Raw genomic sequence first — 21,131 nt, forward strand, 5'->3', positions numbered from 1 at the left:
CAATATTTTTGAAGATAGCTAGAGGCCATGGGAACCGACGTTGGATCATACGTTTGTCATTTTTTTGCTGAAAATTGTCGACCTGGGGCCAATATCATTTGAAGAAGAAGGTAATGTCGACTGCGAAGTCTCAATTTTCGACCAACTAGGGTACATATATTTCAGTGGTCCATTATTTGTCCGAGGTCTCCTTATAACTCCGAAATATTTTGATCATTCCGACCGAACACTTATTTCGGGTCGTCCACAAACAATCAAATGAAGGAGCTCAAGGGCAGTGTGAAAAGGAGTTGAATAATGAAAGTGGGCCGAGCAAAGAACCTTGAAGTACACCCGATAGAGCCTTTTTTGCTACTTACACTACCTTCTACGTACTTTCACTCGTCCGCTGCTGGGTAAAAAAAACTCATCATCCAGTCACACAAATTAGCTTTGATTCCAAGGTCAAAAAGTCTTTTGGGTAATAGATCGTTTGTTAGTGAGTAATACTGCCACCTTGAAAAATGTAATGGCGAAGGAACATTTCCTCTTTGATACAAAAGAACTGGAACTTTGACTTCCTTTTACAAGGATTACTAAAATCGGAAGTTTAGGGTAAGCGACATTCCAAAAATCTAGCGGAATATAATCGGAAAGCTTTTAGGTGCTTGAAGGACCCAATGGAACGGGGAACTTATTTTACATATTATCAGAGTTGGTAATGAAATTGAGATTTCAAGAAATCTTGACTGACTTGCTTTTTTTGGTGTTATAACACAAGAAGTTATCAATTGTTAAATATGCACCTGGTAACTATTTAAACTGCTACCTTTGTTTCATATTTGAGAAACAACTCACAACTGAATCCTTTTGTAACGGAAATACAAGAAACAAATGGAGTCAAAATAAGCAGTTTCAGCCAATTAAAACAGAGCAAAAGTTATGGTTGATCACTATCATCTCCTTAAAACTAAATTTCATAAAAATATAAATCTTGTCGCGGTTCCTGGCATTTTTTTGGTTTTATGACACGACACTTTGCAATGCATTTATTGGAAATTTCATAATGCACTAAAGCTAAGATGAAAAGAAGGATGAGATGATAAAAACTCGGATAATATTTTTTCAATGGGAATTAAAGTTTGATTTTGCTTGACGTCATGAGGGCCAAACATGATTTTGTTTCCTATAGTGGGATAAAAAAAATTCGATCCGTATTCGCTAGAGAGAAAATGGAATTAAATAATGCATCAACACCTTAGGAATTAAATATCGATTGTTACTCAGCATATATTGCGCATCTCTGTTTATTTCAATGGCTGATATATTGGCATGGGAAATTAAAAATTTTCTTGAAAATAAATGGAGAAAAGAATGTAGGATACATCTTTACCAACAATGTGAACAACGAGTCATTGAAAAACGGAATTAAAAAGTGGCTTCGGAGGTTACCAAAATGCTTCAATTGATCAAGGACCAAACGTTTGTGTACGTTTTCTTACCTTACCTTGGATGAATATAACTACTATTGAAACTGTTTTGGCAAAATCTATCATCGTATTTCCTCTTGCTCATCAATACATATTCAATAAGAATTTATTACACAAATCAAATGATATTGGTAGTGCTCATATGTTTAACTCAAGCCAGATCAGTAGAAGGTTTGGGGAACACTGGTATTTGGTCAAATTAAAGTGTAAGTGAAACGAAGAGGAACGTGTTCAATTTATTACTCGCTTATCAAAATGCTTCCAAAAATCATTGATGGGCGGTTTTGACCAAATTGCTCATTTTTCAATAACTTTTAAGTGCAAACTGACGCGGCAAAGCACCCCCTCGTCAGATTGTATTTTTGATCTTGAAAAAAAAATATTTTTGTTGAAAAGGCAATATCTTTGGGCTATTCTTCAAATATTATTACAAAAGTAAGTTTTGTCTTTTGGACATCGAAGCGTGACAAGAAGATGTCGTCATCACAATTTCATGGAAGGTCACTTGAATTCGGGGTCCTAGTTTTCTCTATTAAGGGATTAGACAACAGTTTCAGCTCATTTATTTGAGCAAGGGATTGCTTCTCCAGCATTACATTTTAACAAACTTCCACATGATCATTCATTAATATGCCTAAAAAATATTTCTAAGACCGAGAGAGAGATGCTTTCTGGAATTTTGCTTGTTCCTTTTAAATTTCATATTTTTGAAATTGATTCTTTAAAACCTTAGATTTTTTTTCTCTTATGATGTTGTGACCTATATCTTAACTTTTAGCGCCTCTTCTGGATTAAAAAGTACGATAGTGATCCCTCAAATATATGTCTTGACATCGTCAGATGATCGTAGTAATATGCCACAAATTGATATGCAGATAATTACTGAACTCTTCAATTTCTGCTCAACGAAAAGCCTAATTTTCAAATATCAAACCAAAAGTAAAGGTTTTGATGAAGTAAGAATTTAGACAGCTGCAAAAGCTTCACACGATATCTTGAGCCAATCAATCATTCATTGAAGTGGTTAACTTTAAATGAGTCAATAGCTTAACAAAATTTGAAGAGACAAGGGTGGAGCGCCACATTGCAAAAAACTGTTCAAAGTTCCATTTTTTACTTTGATATTGAGAATATGCTGCATTTTAGTTTATTCATTCTTATAATTAATTATTTGTAAGGTTGCGTGCGTTAGACGTGTTTAGGGTAATTTCGAAAGAGAACCAAAGGTGACAAAACTGTACTTTTGTTTTCATGCTCAGTCCATTAGCACTAAAATAATCACAATACTCTTAAAATGAAAAGCATATGTCTCTTCTTTCGTAGAGAATGTTCTTGCTTATCTTAAGCAAGATTGACGAAAAAGATGTACTTACATTCAAATCTTGCCAAATAGAGCAACCTAATTCTGACCAGACGTGTCGTAGTACTCGAATTGACCCCCCCCCCGGGCTCATTTTGGGGTCAAACCTAATGACTGTTAAATCGAGCCCATCTGTACTTTGAGTTCAGAGCTCAGACACAAAATTAGTGCATCAAATCCCATTTTTAAAGTTGCTCATTCAACGTATACTTTGGTGCCCTCAGAGCTCTGATTACCAAGAACATGCACGCTGGCACTGATTGATATCGTTTGATATCTGATTTCGAATTTCAGCTTTGAGTTTTGAGAATTATTATCATCTTTGAAGCTTTGAAGTTTAGGTAGACTTCGAAATAGCGGCCCATGTGCGCTTTCATACCTCAATGGTCAACAAGAATGCACAATTGAGAGATATCTGACTCGCTTGTGTGCACTTTAGATAGTCTGTTGCGGCCTGTCAAGTCGCAAGAATTGGGAATACTCAAGCAATGGATATAAAATGTGTTCAAATTGCATTTCTTAGCGCATTTCTCTTTGTTATGACACAAAAGGCATTTGAGGTTCCATATATTTTTTGATCAAAATATTGGATTGTCACTGTAGATTGTAGGGTTATTGCAAAACACTACATGAACTTGTTATTTGATTGATTCGTGATTTTTTTATTATTATTGTGAAATCCATATAGTACGTTTCTGAAATGTTTGGTGCTATGTAAAAATCAAAATATCTGCTTTTGTTGCTTCTGGTCTCTATTTAATGATAAGAATATTTGATTATTAAGTGACTTGAAACTATGTTCTAAAACTGATTATATTCATTGCTTAGGAAATTTGAACTGATTTTGCTTCCTTAGTCTGTGCTTTTGAATATGCTCTATATTGATTTTTGTAACCACAATGTCTTCAATTAAAGGCAGCAAACTGGTTCATCAGAATGTAAGATATAGACCAATAATTTTTAATCATTTTAAATCGCTGCTCAGAATGCCTTTTAAGTTGCGAAATCTTTATGAATGATTCTTTGCAAAACCAATCCACTAACAAAAACGTAAACGAAAAGTGGTCTGGCGGATCAATTGACATCCCTTTGCACGTTTGCGTGAAAGAGCTCTCATTCAAAAGTTGTAGAAAATAGTTGCTTTCACTCTACAACATACGCTTGTACCTTAAACCCAATCAATTTTTGGATTTGTTTATTGTCTCAATGCAGTTGCTTATGCACTATTCAAGTTTTGAATGTTCTGATGATTTTTTATATTTTGCTTGTCAAAGAAACAAAAAAATGTCAGGAATTTACAGAATATGACTATTTTGATGGTTGGAGTCATACCTTAAATGTCCATTATGATTTCACTCTATGCTTCAAATATCAAGCTGCAACAATTAATCAGTTAGTCTCAGCAACTGAGATGTCCAAAAATTTGTGAAAAAATACTGAGAAAAATATGAGTAATACCAATTGAACAATGTCAATCAAAACTTGTTAGTATTTTCAACCCTCCATGGATGGCTTCATAATATTCTGCGCACACGTTCTAAGATAAGATTTTAAATTTGAGCCATGTAGCTCATCTTTAGAACAGTGTTGCAAAGTAAGCCTGGACTATTGAAGGTGAGAGCGCCGGGAAATTTAAGATGCCTGAGAGTCTCATGAAAATGACACATGTTAATTTCTTGCTACCCTTTTCTTCAACTCCGACAAGACCTTGATTTAGTACAAACCTGACAGACATAATGTGTGTGACTTCTTGCCACTGACATGTCTTTGCAACTCAAGCAATGTCCATTTGATGTAGACATTTGTCTATGGAATACACTCTAAGTTTTGTCTTTTTTCATTTGGTTCCTAACTAGATTCTTGATCATGCACTTTGTTGAAGGCGACACAATTTATGAGGCTCAATAGAATTCATTTGCAAACTGAGTGCTCTCAAGGTCAAGGACTACCGAATTCAAAGGCCTTGGTCTGTTTTAAATTGCAGTTGAATTTGATTGTCAGTGTCTAAGCAAATACATTTGCCTTTCTTCTGATCAATACCAGGATAAGCATTTGCATTTTTGCCACGTGGATCCATGAGCGAAAAAAATCTCATTTCTTCTGACCCGAAAACTCAACATGGACCCTCATTTTCGCCTTCTCATTGCTTTAAAGCAGACAGAAGTCAATTATTCAAAAACCAAACCTAGTTTTTTTTCTCATGGCCCCTTGAATACAAAATTAGGCTTTGACATTCTGTCGAGTCAAAATCCCCATGGTCTAGAGGTCCAGCTGAAGGTGCTAAATCTCTGATTGGAGGATTGGGTTATGTCTAATGAACTCCATCCAGCCTTATGATTATGATAATTATGATCAGAGGCCACAATTTCATCTACGTCCCTACGATTAGGAAAGGAATTCGACATTTCCACATGAAAAAGCGAGCTCCTGGTCAGAGGATGGAGCACGTGTTGAAGGATTATGTTTATGAACGGCCCAATCATATCCTGTGGCCTCATTTGGAGTGATTTGTGGGTGTGATGATGAGGTGCTAAAGGACAAGAATCTCGCCTGATTATAGATCAGACCTGACCAAAAAGGGAAATATTTGCATGGGTAGGCTCAATTCATTTAGGTAAACTTTATACAGTACAAAGAACAATACTTTCATTTTATCTTCAGGTCACGACGACTTTTTCTCAATTTTTTACTTCAATTTTTAGTACGAATCTGAGGCAAAAAAACGAAGTTAGTAACAAGCTAATTAGCTCGTCCTCTTCCTGTTTCAGACACGATTAAACAAACGTTTGTCGAGCGAGTGTCCCACACCCCAAAAATCCTTGTTTGACCTCTTTGACAATTATCAGATATTTGGTTGGAAAAGCAAGCTTTGAGGAGAAAAGCTAGATTCCGAATGGCCCCGGAAGCGATCTCAAAAGATGATCTTGGGTAATGAGTGTTGATCGCTCAAGTTTCGTTTTGATAGGGTGATGCTGCGTAAATGCTCTATCGGCAATAGTCGGCGTGCGAGAAATGTTGACCCAAAAAAATGTGAATATGATCTCTCGGCTTTTCCATAGGGGATTCGAGAGTGGCAACTTGCATTCTCATGTGGACTTTCGGGGAGCAGCACAATATGCCTGAGAGGAACACCTCCGTTCACGCAACACACAGAAAGCTAATGGCGACCGTCTCAGAAACGATCACACCTAAAGGATACGAAAGCGTGAGGTCCAGCTGAGAACGGAGCGGTACAGGTTATTAAAGGCAGGATGCATGGGGATCTTTGCTTTGTCACTCGTAACAATATAGAGACTAGTGTCTGCTGGTGCGAGTCCATTGATTTTCTGACTGAAAGTCCGGTAGTGGATATGACTTTTTAATGGACTCAAGTCAAACAAAGAGACTCTCCTTGTTTTTACTAAGCTATTCAAGGTTAATGAAACGATTAAATGATCATATCATGATAGAGTAAAGCCTAGTTTCTGACAATATTTAAGGGAAAAACTGAACGTTTATTGACAACTTCAAATTTGAGTCCTTTCTAAAAACTTGAGTTGGGCAAATTTCTCCAAAATCAAGTTAAAGACTTGAGTGCACTCAGACTTGAGTCTGCATTTACTCCAACACTAATGCAAATTCATTAGTAGGCCTACTTTATAGACAAATCAAAACAAGTTGAAGTTTGTTTGACAAACAATGAGGAAAAATAAGGCAATAGGAAGAGACGTGGTGTAGTGGTTAGCACAGTTTGCTTGCATGAGAGAGGTCTCCAGTTTGATTCTCCTTCCCAACCTTTCCCAGGGAAAGTTTTAGTCGCTAACCATACCCACAGAGGGAAAACCAATCTAATACGGACTATGACACTGCCTATTGGAAATGAATCAAATTATGGGGAAACGTGTATGTACTTTGCAAAAACAGCCATGTACTCGTATAATTTGATGTACTGAGAGGAGCATGTTAAAGAGAGGGAAGAACAAGAGTCTTTTACCTTCTTCTAAGCAGTTTTATAAGTTGGTACTGAGTGGGTCTACAAAAGTCAACTAAAAGTAAAGTTCAATGTAACTTTAATACCATTTTCCTTCACTCAATATCCAGGCTATCAGTTGTGGTATATTGGTAACGCCTCCCCTTCCCATTATGCTACTCTTACTCTTAGCTTGATTCCTGGCTTACCAAATCCAAACATCTAGGTGGTATTTAGAATACTCTATGAGGTGTTACTTTAATCTTTGGTCATCCCCGAGAGCAAGTGAATTGATAATGGTTGCAATAAAGGAGCAGATGATATCAAATTGCCTTAAATTAACTATTACTTATGCTCTCAAGACTTTGAAAGATATTTTAAATCAAAAACACTTGTATTTGGTTTGATTTGAAAAGTTAGTTGCTCTCAAAAACCTTTAAAATGCCATTTAAAGCACACTCAGCGGCACATCAGAAAAAAATATATGGTACCAAAATCATTGAATATGTTTCTTGCACCTCTAGTAAAAATTCCATGGGCAAATAAACCACAGTTATTTGGCTATGGCAAGTTAAATGTGCCAGTTTTTATAAATTGGCCACTGGATGCTCTGGTGGTATCTAGCCAATCACTTCTTGCCATATTGAACACCTTTTTGATGTCATGTAATCATATGAGTTATTTCTGTTAACTTGTCTGATGCTGTTTCAATTAAAAAGAGAATGTCAAGGGCTTGCTGGGGTACCGTATTGGTAGAGCATCCAGTTTCCAATTTGCGAATCCTAGTTCAATCCCAGGCTTGCTAAGTCCAAGCTTCTCTGTCGTATTTGATTACAGCATGAGTTGCTGCTTTAACACCTTAAATGGGCGAACCTGCAGTCATTCCCGAGGGTGAGGTAATAATTAATGTTGGGCTGTGATGACAAAGCAGGAATATCCCTCAATTGGGACACCCATCATTCAGATGACAGGCCGAGCAAGAGAGCTGCCATCTGACTTCGTAACAAACAAAACAAGGTAATATCAAGTCACTTAAAACAAAAAAAAACAATAATAATTTCAAAGATGATATCTCAAACATCTCCTAACAATATTACTTTAGTTGTTGTATTCTGGAAGGCTTGGTGGTGCTTCAAACAGTATTTCAAGCCCTTTACTTCATGACAATTGATACAGAGTGGAGAAAATGCAAACATATATCTTTGAAAACAACCTGCATCAGATACCTTTTTAGCATCTGTGAATGCTGCACAGTCCCAACCTTTGAAGTTTCTCTTAATATGAGAGCTCACCTATTCCTTGAATACTCCTAAGTAAAGATCTTTGTATCTCTTGGACCATAAGTATCCCTCCTGAACTTTGTAAGTAGAGCCCAAATAGTCAAAGCATAACCCTTCTGATGTTATTCCCTACCAATGAAAAAAGAGACAATTGGAACTGCTTCTTTATATGTGCTTCAAATCCCTTTTTTAAGTATGAAATTGCCATTGGACTTTGCCAAGTCCTGAAACACTAAGTCAATCTATTTCTATTATTACTTATCACCCACTACTCTGTCACTCCATTCTTGAAAGACATTTCTATGACTCTACACAACCCCAGCAATGTTTAACTGTTTGGTCAACATCATGGTTAGTCCTGAACTTGGAAGTACAAAAACGTTCTCTTTGCCTACCCCCAGATTTACAAGTAGGTTTTGGGTATATTTACAAGCCTTCAGGTACAAAACCTATCGTGAACTTCTTGTTCAATCCTTCGTCTGTCTTGCCAAACCTGGGGAAACAGAGAGCTAGACATGTAGGCGATGAAAAATAGCTTTTGGGTGGGTTGTTGTGCGCAGGTATGCTTTCCAGGACACATGGATAGAGGAAACACTTTGCCCCAGGTGCGAGGGAATAGAGGAGAGTCAACAATATTCGAGTCTACACTGAGAAATTGGGCAAAAGGCACGGATGCGGCGACTTTGCCGTTGCCTTTCGCTCGGATTTTGAAACTCTACTTACGAGCAAAGCGACCCTGTATGCAATTGAATTTCAGAAGACACGCGAAGAATGTGTCTTCGGGTTCGTGGCTCATAAACACGATCAAAAAAACGGAAATTCACATCAAGGGGTGCTTGGGTGGCAGAAGTGGTAGTGGAGAAGGTGACGGAAAGATCATGGAAGCCCTCTACAACCCCCCAAAATGATTGACAGGGTGTGTGCTAGAAGTGGTGGGATTTTCATCATCCCTCTCTTGTTCCTGTTTTTGGCTATCTTGGTCATGGGCCAAGTGGTTATTTGTGATCCTCAACCATGGCCAAATTCTTTCACCAGGCTCAGACCCATCCCCAAACAACGCCAACTACTCATGCAAGAATACCAAACCCTCATTCTCAGGTACAGGTCCATTTCAATTATCACTTCAAAAGTGTTTGTCAGTGGTTTTGAATTAAAGGAGTTACGTAGTTAATGAAAAGCCTAGATTTTAGATGCTTAGTTTACCTATTTCTACAAAAATGGTCTCATTTCAAAAGTAAAGAAAGCATTGGATACCTCGTAATCTCGAACAACATTAATAAAGTAATTAAAACTTCAATGTGTTCTCGACTGATTTTGTTGTATATAAATTTGGCCCGGGATTGAAAATTTTTGGTAGACCATGTTGGAGTTGAAGTGTCTCAGTTCTGCAATGGGTCTTGAAACTCGTCCAGTAAACTACCAATTCGGTGAAAAAGCACCTTTGTACGCTAATTTTGTTTTTTGTGCGTCGAGCGTTGAATCGCCTCGAGAAAAGTTGAGGGCAAGCAAAGACTAATTGTTTTTTATTTAAAAAAAAAAGATAAATCCCCCCACCGAAGCATTTCCGATGTGCAAAACAGATCCCAGTGAGTTGAAACAATGTGCAATTTTCCTCATGCAGACAGGCCAATGGCAATGGGACCAAAGTTGAGCGAGCCACCTCCAGGAATTGCCATGCCCTCGAGGAATCCAAACCTGAAGACAAGATCGTGCTCACACCCATTCTCGTTCAAGGACGACTTATTTCGCGGAGTACTGGTTTCAATTCTCTTTACTCCGTTGCATTTCGGTAAGCTCTGAATTCAAATTTCCTATATCGTCATGATTTGCATCATCCCTAGAGTACGTATTTAGTTTTAAGTGGTGCGAAATGGTTTTGTTGGCATTATTTTCAGGTGTATAATCCAATTTAACTGATTTCTTACATGAATCAATAAAAATGACATTTTGAAGTATGTAAAACTTTTGACCCTTTTTTAAGAATTGTACAAGATTTACTTTTAAATAGAGTAACAGTTTGCAAATGTGTTTAGCCAGATTTTTGATTGTACAGCTTTTAAATACTGTTTTTTCGATTTTGGTTTCATCGCAAATGCGTTCATGTTTTGAATGGTTGACATTAAAGTTATATTTGCACAAGTTACCTTCAAAAACGAATCATGATCATATTATCAGAAATAACTCCAAGACACAACCTTTTAATGTTAGGCTTGTCAGAAATGGACCGCATAAAAGTTAAATATGCCAAATTACATCCTCGCTACCACTGCAGTTGTCATTATACCCATATCTATAGCTTCTTTTTGGTAAGGTGAAATATTTTCAAAAGCACTTTACAAAATCACTTTCACATCCAGGCTCTAATCTTCATCATCATTAGCATCATCCATGCTTTCTTGTTCGTTTTAGCGTGTTGAAAGTGCTGAAAGGGAAGTTGCCGCGAAAGCTGCGTCGCCACGTGAAACTCATGTATCAGCAAGAGGACGAAGACGAAAAGGTCAATCCCCTTTGTGAGTTCCCAATCAAGTTTGACGTGAAGGCGAACAGAAAGTATCTCATATTCATCAAGCGTCTCGGTCCAGCCCGATATGTGGCCATAGCCAAACCCGAAATTTGGACCAAAGACGTCAGACGCATCGCTAAAAAGACCCTCTGTGAAGGATGTGGTAAGACCGCCGTCAACGCTCAGCCCACTTCCCGCGAGTAATCGCCATCATTAGTATCCTATCCCAGACGATGAGGAATACTAGCTGTACTTACTCAGGAGATTCGAATACGCACTAGAGCGACCACGAGGCTTGCTGGCCTTTTAATTTTTTTCTTAGTAGGAGTTAGTATAACAAACCCGGCTTTTTTCCTTGAATAGACAAACATACAGTACAGGCGATTGATTAATCCATCGGTTCTTACAGATGCTGAAACCCTTTTTTAAGGCTTTGGACATATAATTTTCCACCGGAGTTTGAAAGTTAAATTTTCTGCTTGTTTTTAAAAAAAAAAGTTAGACTTAGTTTCTGAAATTGCGATGTTTCAAATCGGGCTGGCCGCCAGTTGAGTACTTGATAAACAAATTGGAATAATTTGGTGTCCAAATATCTAAAAACACTTTTGTTTAAGTTGGTCAGGAATCGTGTATTTTCGATATCCTTCTCAATGTGTATACGATATTTTGCAATTGTGGGTAATTCATGTAATTTCTTACATTTACTGTGAAATCTAGTTGCCATTATGCGATTGTAATTTCAATTGACATTACCCGTCTGTGCATCTTTTTAGCCTCACGACCGCAAGTTTCGCCATTGTCCAAACCATCGTCCTCCATTGATGAGAGCGATAATGTAAAGCTCAAATGTAAAGTTCCAATAGGTCAGCCGATTCCAGAGATTCAATGGCTTCGCAATGGCCAAGAACTCTCCTCAACGATGAGATTCAAAATTCGATCAAAAAGGTAAAGTAATGGGTGGACCTCTCATCTATGTGGACCTGTCAGTTGAAAAACATACATACGCTGATAGGCTGGGGCTAAGAGCTTGACATAAAAGAAGACTCTACCAAATAATCAAATTAGATCTTATGATAATTAAATGCGTTAAAATTATGTGAAGTTAAAGAACTGGTCATGTCAATGTGCTAATTCACCTTAATGATTCTTTATTAGACGACGATCAACGTTACGCATCAGTAATGTTCGACACACAGATTCAGGACGTTACACTTGCAAGGCGGTTAATGCTCTAGGATCTCACAGTCAATCAGTCAGTATTAGTGTCAGATACTCTGGTGAGTTGATAAAACCTTCCAATGCAGAAAAACAGTCAAGTCAAATAAAAACAATTACATTCCAGCGCCAGACCCGTCTGTGTCAAATTGTCCAATTCGTTCATTTTGTCTGAATGGAGGCTCTTGTTTCTATTATGAATTCATCGGGGAGCTAGTTTGCAAGTAAGTCATTGCCCTTCAAATCATTCTTTGAATTTGTGTCTTTTTCTCAATTTCCCATTCATCTCTTCAGTGATCCCCTCCAAATTGCGTCGATAAACGCTTTAAGAAAACAGTCTGATTTTTGACATTGTATTATTGGGCATAAACATAATTAATGAGATCATCATGCACTTTGATAAAGTTGAACTCATTGTTCTAGATGTCGAGACGGTTTTGTCGGTCAAAGGTGCCAGTTCAAAAAAGCTCAAATAGACCTGCCATACGTAGAAAGTAAGTGAACCTGATTCATTCGAGGTTTGGTGTCTTCACAGTCACCTTGGTCTACTAATTTGCGACCGACAAAATTCACTGTCCGAGCTTCCTGTGTATAGTATTCCACATATTATCAACAAAATAATATAAACCTGATTGCTTTAGGCGAGGCTTGTGGTCCTTATGGGCACGACATTCATTTCCGGGAAATCTGCGCAGCTTGGAAGCAGCCTCCAATCACTGAGATGTCCAGACACGAATTCACCGAATGGAAATCCGTAGAGCGTCAAATCGTAGACTTAAGGCGAGCCCAAGAGGAGTTCCAGTACCGCCGATTCCGCCTACAAACGCCCAAATTGGAGGCCATGGCTTTAACCCAAGAATCTCATTTGGCCGAGCGAGGAAAGCACCTAGCTTAGAGACACAAAACGAGCCACACCTTGTCGAATCGATTACTAATAAACAAGATATGACAGAAGATCTCATGCATGCCTGAACTTCTAATTTCTGGGAAACTTGCTGGCCGCATTATTAATGGAATAGTTCGAACTACAAAAAGAAAAGGTGCGTGCTTGAACATATTGAGATGTTGGCTCAAACTGTGATGATCTGAACATCAATCATTTCATAGATAAGTAACCTAAGTATCACGAAAAGTCGAAGAAGCTTCGAGTTGAGGGAGACTCCCGTGACCGGAGCTGAGCAATCAAACACAACTCGTAACTTCTTCAGCTTTCGTGGGTGATACACCCAATGGTGTAGAAGGTAGAATACTTGGGCAGAATCGTCGTTTGAAGTTGGGGGTGCCTTTTCTACGTAGCCCTTGGTACTCATATTTTCCATAAACGTCTGGTAATCACACTTGAATTTGGGGTCGCGATTTTTTTTTTCGTGCGGACTTCCTTACCGCTACCGGGATTGGAATCCCAGCAGTTCAAGACGAGAAGATTATTTATTTTACTTGACTTTTTTTATATATATTATTTGATCGACCAACGAATTGGAGTTGGCTGATCTGGCTAATCCTTGAATATAAGGTTGATCTGGAATTTTAGTCAAAAACCTTTCGTACCTTCTCTGAGTACTGTACAATCCCAACCTTTCTAACCTCTCCCATTTTTTGAGTTTCTCTCTTAACGGCTTGGCTTCTGCTCTTTGGCATGATTGGATTTGGGTCACAAAATGGAAGGGATTTCTCGAAGTGACCGTCCTTTAGGCAAATGCTCTTTTCGACTTTCCTTCTCCAGACTTGATCTTCTACCGATCTTCCATACGCTGCTCCACCAATGGCATCCGGAAAATCGTGACTGTACATTGCTAGCAGCATATCATAAACGTCTGTTGATTCAACCTTTATTCTTTATGAACTTTTTTTTCATTTTTTTGCAATTTTTTTTCTTAAGTAAACCAGACAAATTTTTCCAGCATAAGTCTTGCATAATAACAAGATGGAAAAGATAACGAAGTTTGCTTTGATGCAACAAATATTCACAGTGTCTTTTAGGCAAGTTGAGTCAATAGAACTATTGTTCTTAGTTGACATAGATATGTCCATGTCGAATCGGTGACAAGTGGAGCACTTTTTTGCTCTATTGAAGGGCACGCCTCTTGGTCAAAATATTTTTCCCAGATTGCCAGAGGATCAGAACTGGATGGTCTTTTAGTTCCAGATGCGAGAGAGGAGCCACTCATATGGGAAGAGAGGTCATCCCAAGGTTCTTATGGTCATTCAAAGTGCCCATTGCTGTTCCCCTCCGTTGTGATCCAAGATCTGTTTCTTTCCGGCCGGTTAGTTTGTGAATAGTTTCGTAGACTCCATTTGACTGCTCATTTAAGACCTTTGAGTGTTCGGAAATGGACGCTCTCAGTTGCCCAAATTCTGTTGAGATGTGGGAACTTAAGACTTCGTTTACATCCACCAATCCAGTAGCTGTGTTCTTAATCCTAGTGACAAATGATTCTCCAACTTTCATTATCCCTGGTTGAGAAATTGGTAGCGGGAAACCAAAACCACTCATCTCTTCCAAGTAATGCTCTTCATCCAGGTGATCTGGGTTGTGCTTCATGGCGTCTAGCATTTTCAAAGTACATAAATTTTCCATCAGATGTGTGGCTGAAGCTATTTCGAGCAAATTTCCTCTTTTTGAGATAACAATGAGAAACAATTTCATATTTCATGCTCAAACACTCATGAAACTGTGCTAGGTTTGCCCAGCAAACCAATAAATAGGGCTCTCTAGTAGAAGAGTACGAGTATGAAAAGCGACCCCTGACGGGCGCAGCCTCCAAGATCCAAGAAGCCAAATTTTATAACAATGGAAAATAATTGGAACCAGTTTTAGTTGACAATGCGCGCTATAATCCTGCCGACGTTTTTTTGTTTTCAAAAAGAGAGCCAATGTCATTTAGATTCTTGCTCGAGTGGTTTTTTTTCTTCTTACTTTTTCGTTTGAATTTGGAGTAATTCAAGAAGTATTTTTAGATATTGACGGAAAGTCCAAGTAAATCACCCAACTTCAACCGGTGTTGTCAATTAACGGATGTCGGGTTCGTTGTCGGATGACAAGGGTTGCTAGAGAAGACTTCAACTTGGGTTGACATATGATAAAAGGGTTAAAAGTAACTAGCATAGTCAATATCATCAAATACACGTAAACCATGATTTGGGCAATTTTCTCAGAAATCAGTGCTAAGTATTTACATTTACTTGATCAAGGAGTACTACAGACCAAGGACACTAAAGCAAGGAAACGCCACCTTTTTGTGATCACCAAACCTTTCCCGCCAAGTAAGGCCTAAACTTTTGTCGCTGAAATTTTTGAATGTCAGTTATTGGCGTAATTATTGAACAAAATATGTGACTAATATCATTTTCGTAACCATTGATGGTATGTGTTTAAAACCAGGCATTCAGATAAACTTAAAATGACTTTAAACATGTCTTAAAGTACAACAACTGAAAAGTGCTAATTAGGTTTTCTTGATAAAACAAGAATTTGCTCAAAACACAATCAATAAATTCTCTTTTGTAAAACAATATTATTTGTAGAAAATTCTTTCAGACACATCTTGACCAAATTTCAAGTGATTTGACGCATTTGTTATGAAACTAAGGTTCTCACTCTAGGAATGGCCCTCAATCCAAAAGTAGACATACTGTAGCTCTGAGCTACGTATTGTTCTTTAAACTCATTTGGATGCTTTATAATCATGAAACAATAATTTTAAGAGATATGGCACCTGTTTTATTTGACTATTTTGGTATTTTGGATGCTTTTGCAAGAAAAACAATTTATTGGAGTCCAAAGTGCAAATTGAGATCTAGTCTACTGTACTTTGATATTTCTCTGTGCCCCTTAAATAATGCCTGCCTTTTATGCAAACTTCCTAATAAGTAGAAATTCAAACTCTACAAAAAGATTCCTTTCTCACCAATGCCGCCTGATGTTTTTTGTCAAATGTGTGGATTTAGACAAAATTATCAATTGTCCATCCAAGATATTCTAATATGTTAACATTTATGTACATGCACTTTTATTGCTTATTCCATACATTTTTTATATATTTTGTCAGTGTACATTACCCATCAATTAATAAAATGACTCTTGATGATTTTCTATCTATGTGTGTTTTCAAGCCAATCTTGCGCAATATTACACCAATTTCAATCAAAAACCAATTTTATTGTTTTTTGATTAATTTGATGTTCATTTATTCTTCTGACTTTCAAGATTCATTCAGAAATATTTAGTATATGGACGGAGTTGTATATCAAGGAGATCATTATTTAATTAAAAACACCTTAATGTACTATGCAGTATGGATAATCTTGTTTTATTCGTACTGGAGTTAATGTCTTGATTTAACGCAATGGCCTAAGGTGGCGGTGAGGGGAAATCCGTGTAACTTCAGTGCTCCGCCATGCACCTTTGAGCTTTGTTGGGACATCTCCACCCTAGCTTCCCCTGGCTTCAAACATTAGAACGCGATCTCGACTTGTGCCATTGGTAAATTGCATTTTCCATTTATAGGGCTTGTCAAGTGAACGAGTTCATGAACAACTGACGTTATTCCACGGAGTAAACTCAAAGACAACATGCCCAGCCAAACTGCACTGTCCATGCATTGAATTTTGTCATTTATTCAATTTTACCTGGTTGTCTAAGCAAATGTCATTACGGTATTGAACCAATTTGATAGAGCATTCACCACATTACAACAAACATGCTCATTTTGTTGGATTTTATGATACAGCTCACTCAAAATCACTCAATTAGTGAATATTCAATGGGTGGATAGTGCGAGTTGATTGTGATGTTTGTCCTAGTTCTCCCACCCCAAACTGCTCAAAATCAGGGTGCCGGACCACAGTTTTCCGTGAATTTCCTGCACTTGACATGCCCCATATGGATCTTCAACATGGCCCTTTCTTTGTTGGTGAAATTGTATAACGGATGAATAATGTGGGATGAGCTGAAGTCAGGAGTCCTCGGAGTCATTGGGGATTGAAAGTGACGGACTAAAAAAATCGGGGTTGTGGTTTCCAAAAAGTCCAAAAAACGGCCTTTGATTAGGAAGGCCATGGTTCTATTTGAAAAGCCTTCACGAGATTGGAAACAAAGGGAAGGTTCTCAATTGAAAAAGAAGCCGCTTTCGTGATGGGAAATAAATAGTATGTAAGGTTGAAAGACTTTGAATAAACGGAAACTAATGACCCTAAAATATGAAGCAATATGTACAGCCCTGCATAATGTAAATCGAAAGTTGTTGGTGCTGGCTTTGAAACATATAAATGTATGTGCATCTACGACCTGCTCATACATGTTCATGTGCCGGTGCTATGATGATTGATGTAATATGGGGTGTTACAAAAATGACCGACTACCCGACGTCCAATGAGATTAAAAACATGTAGCCAACTATGCAAAAGAAAAAACTACCAACAATGCATAAATGCATACCAAAAGCAGATCAAAATGCAAATGTTTGTTTGGATCACCATGGGCGCAAAAAAAACCGCCAGGGCATTGGCCTAGGAAAGGAGGAGAGCAAAATGCCTACCAATTTGAAGAGAAGTTTGGCAAAAACAAAAAAATAAGAGTTTATTGTCTTGAAGCTCTTCTACTTCCAAAGTTTTACAGAAGATATTATATGAATAAAAGCCCTAGCGAAGAAATATTGTTGCAATCGGTTTTCGTTAGTCTCGCCCTTCTATCTATATGGACATTAAAATTCATAAATTTCTTCATTCCTGTTTGGGAATTGACGCATTTTAGTTTGCTCCGTTTTTATCTCCAAAGAATTTTGAACCAATGTGTGACTTCCTCCGTTGCTCTTTGGCTGCTGTGCACGTGTAGTGTTCATAGCGTTTGTGTGGGTGAATAAATGAATTGGGAAAGTTTGCAGATACAATGAATTTGTGGAAAATTCTGGGATTTCCAAGTTTTTTGCAGAATGCAAGTTTTGGCAAGCCTTAGTCATAACTTCATAGAATTCAAGAAGTCCAAAAATAGAATATTTTTCCGGACCTTCCACAACACCTTCACAATATTTAACATTAGGAGAACAGCTAATGATTTTTAACGTGTTCAAAAATTGCTTGTTGCATGCTCTTAAATTGAACTTTTAAGCCAAAAGACGAATTTAAAGTTTATGGCACCACCAGAAAGATGTTGAAGGTGCGGAATGATGTCAACCGAGCGATATTAAAACTTGGATGTATTTCAGTAATGGAGGAGAGGTCTTGGTCCGACCAATAACCAAAGTCGAATGACTTGCAGAGAGGAATTGGGGAGCATGTGAGTTGGCATGATGGACAAAGAGGTGTACGGGAAATATTATCAGCCGCCGTACGAAACCTTTTATTTGAAATCACTCCAAGGTGCACCCTTATTTGGAAAATGTCTTGGCATACAGATGTTCCATTCCTAACAAGGTCAAGCTTAGGACACAAGCAAACGTCATGATGATATACACCAGAAGAGTATGCCCTACGCCCAGAACCTATGTAAAAGGAAACATATGATAATGACGCTCGAACAGATTTAAAAAAAAAGTACTTTTCATGTACCAATGCCGAAGTTTCAGTTGCCTTTGGTATTCTAAATCCAAGCCATTTGGTCGAAGCTCTTTCCAATAAAGCGTTATCTCGAAGAGAGTTTATGCCTCTTTTTATCACTGGACTTAACGGAGAGTTCTTCGTTAGAATCACGTTGTACCAGGCTTCGTTCAGGGTCTCCAAGATTTCCAAAGGAGTCGTCAAGTCCAAATTGGTTTCAAATGCATATTGAAGGGAATGAGCACTTGACATGATGCCTATATAATTGGTATCCATTTCTTTTAGAACATGAGCGATATCTGTAAACGTAGTCTCTTCCGGATTCTCGACCATTCGCTCATAGAACGCCTTGAAATCCGGATCCCCAGATTCAGCCCTGTCATAGAAATAGATGTCTGTCCCGACCGTGGTCTTGAGGATCCAATTGGGATAAGCTTGAACGATTTCGCGAAATCCCGTAAAGGGTGGAACAGCCTTGGTACTGAAGAACATAGTCAAGGCCCCGCCGTAGAATGAGTTGATGAGGAGAAAAAAAGACCAAGCGCTTAAGGAGGCCAAATTGTAGGCATCGGTGTTTTCATAGTTTCCCAAAATCAGTGAAGGGGGAATGATTGTAGCGCAGATGAGGAAAGCAACAAGCAGGATGCCATACCAGGCATCAATGGAAAAGGGATGCTGAAAGAACTTGACATCTACCTGTAAAGAGAGATCATTATGAAAAGTGAAAACAACCAAAATCATACCAGGCAGAAGACCAAGAAAATGTAAAAAAATACGGATTAGCTTTTTACTCAACGGCATCTTTTAAGTTTCTAAAAATTAAGCTTGAAGAAAAACAAAGATGTTTCAACCTTTCATGAGTTCGCTTTTTCGTGCGTACGAGTTTGAAAAGAAGACCGAGAACCTGCCTGCTTCTCTGAAAAAAGAGAGTTTAAGGAGTAACTTCTTAAAATGCAAACTTATATTAACCTCACGCAAAGAGAGTGACGGCCAGTTAAGTAAGTAGGATTTCAAGGCAAAATATTTACTCAAAACAGTTTGAAGCCAACGTTTCATAGGTCATTTCTCTGTTCTATCGACTGGTAACTTATTTTCCAGCCACTCTTGAACAGAGAGACAAAATAGCAGATCTTTTCGTGGCTTAACCCCTTGACTGCTTGACCACTTTGCCTTATTCTTCAACCAATCTGAGTTAAAAATTTCGATCGACGCAGAATTTCATTGGTTGCTTGAGAGGGTCAAGCAGGTAAGCGGTGAAGCGGACAAGCCACGAAGATATCACCTATTATTCCAATGAAGTTTTGAACATTTTCGGTTGGTTTCCTTTGCATGGCAGAGAGTCAAAATTCTACCCGTTAAAACTAGCTTTCATAAAATAAAATCATTTGTCACACCTCTAGTGTTTTAGGCACGATGGCCAATACAAAGCTAGTTATGCCGACCGGTTCCATGTCAAGAAGGGGGCCTCGCTCAGGTGCAGCCAGCCACGATGAAAGGCTCAAGTCAAAGGCCCCATTGATCACTCCTCCCATGGTCCCACCAAAGGTGCCATTCTCAAAGGTCCCCTGAATTGGCGTCACACCCCAATCAGACTCGAAGATATGGGATACGCTAAAGTTATATTTGTTTTCCAGCGTCCCAAAAAGGTCAAGGAAAAGGCCTCGGGCCTGTCCGTTTTCTTCGAACATGTAAGGGCGGTGAGAAACAGTTATTTCGGTTAAAGTCTGTCCCTGAAGATCATAAACCTCAATAAATCGAAGGCCAGGGTCCAAAACCACTTCGGTGATCACGGGGTGGCTAAATCTTGGTGTGGAAATGACGGAACGGATCCGCCAATGACGCCTTTGGGAACATAGGTAAAAATATAAATCTTGCACTTTGATTCGGATCAAAAGGTCTTCTTCCGTCTCGGATGGAATGTTCAATATCAAAGCGCTCTTTTGAGGTTTGGTGGCGGCGATCAATGGCTCCAAATGGTCATATTCAGGTAGGGCATTGAGTATAAACAAGTAGTGAGACATGGAATCGTGAGTGATCTCCAAATTGCGCGATGCCACGCTTCTTACATAAACCTGTCTTTTCATGAATTCTTGCACCAAACATTGACACATTTGAGTGATTGGACCTGCATGGACGACCATCACGTAATTCCAGCCATTATTTTGTAAGATCCGGGCCAAATTGGATTCCTTTCCACACCTTTCGGCTCCAATTACCCATGTCATGAAAATGACAAAAGCTGTTCTCACGATCATAGTGGAACATATACTGAAAATGAGGACATTTCATGTAATCCTAATCAATAATTAATGTGCACATTTTGGTAACACTTTCGCTTGTTTACGGTATTTCCTACCCTAATACAAAATTCATATCCTGGCAGTTAAACGTGAGGATCATTTTTCTTATGGACCATAGCACTAGTGAGATCGTATGGACTAGCAAATTAAGTCTAGCTCACTAGGGATGGCGCGAAATGATTTGCCATTAAAATCGGAGCTCTTTTTCTCTCTTAGATTCAATAATATGCCGTAAATATCGCGGGATAAAGTGAACCACTTTGATTCTAAGACTTTCATGACTATAAATGTCAAATTATATTGTTGCATGGGTGCCCTACGAGTAGGAGCTCAATTGCTCCCAAATTAGATCTACATTCATGAATTATTTTTGCCCGTTTTGAACGTTAATTTCTCGAAAAATATCGCGATTATGGATAAGTAGGATTTTTTTTTTGGTATTTGAGATCCACAAAAGACATCCTAGAGCCATAAAATATTGTCGCAAGAGCAGACCTCAAATACAAAAGTTGTCTTATAGC

The 21,131-nt window shown here is 38.3% G+C and overlaps 2 protein-coding genes across 2 annotated transcripts; one reads left to right on the forward strand and one right to left on the reverse strand.

Annotated features, from left to right (window-relative positions):
• The first annotated feature begins 8,440 nt into the window (after positions 1–8,440).
• On the forward strand, positions 8,441–12,732 carry LOC131891458 (protein vein-like). The gene is made up of 8 exons (XM_059241046.1): positions 8,441–9,156; positions 9,680–9,847; positions 10,468–10,724; positions 11,335–11,506; positions 11,717–11,838; positions 11,904–12,000; positions 12,200–12,270; positions 12,418–12,732. Exons 1-8 carry the CDS (start codon positions 8,963–8,965, stop codon positions 12,669–12,671), a joined length of 1,335 nt encoding a protein of 444 aa, XP_059097029.1. The 5' UTR covers positions 8,441–8,962; the 3' UTR covers positions 12,672–12,732.
• Positions 12,733–17,974: 5,242 nt separating this feature from the next.
• LOC131891682 (uncharacterized) lies at positions 17,975–20,542 on the reverse strand. The gene is made up of 3 exons (XM_059241310.1): positions 19,705–20,542; positions 18,323–19,006; positions 17,975–18,255 (listed from the first exon to the last, which is right to left on the reverse strand). The coding sequence occupies exons 1-3, from the start codon at positions 20,533–20,535 to the stop codon at positions 18,142–18,144; spliced, it is 1,629 nt and encodes a 542-aa protein (XP_059097293.1). The 5' UTR covers positions 20,536–20,542; the 3' UTR covers positions 17,975–18,141.
• Positions 20,543–21,131: the final 589 nt, after the last annotated feature.

The sequence above is a fragment of the Tigriopus californicus genome, chromosome 12, assembly GCF_007210705.1.
Source record: "Tigriopus californicus strain San Diego chromosome 12, Tcal_SD_v2.1, whole genome shotgun sequence".
Taxonomy (NCBI): domain Eukaryota; kingdom Metazoa; phylum Arthropoda; class Copepoda; order Harpacticoida; family Harpacticidae; genus Tigriopus; species Tigriopus californicus.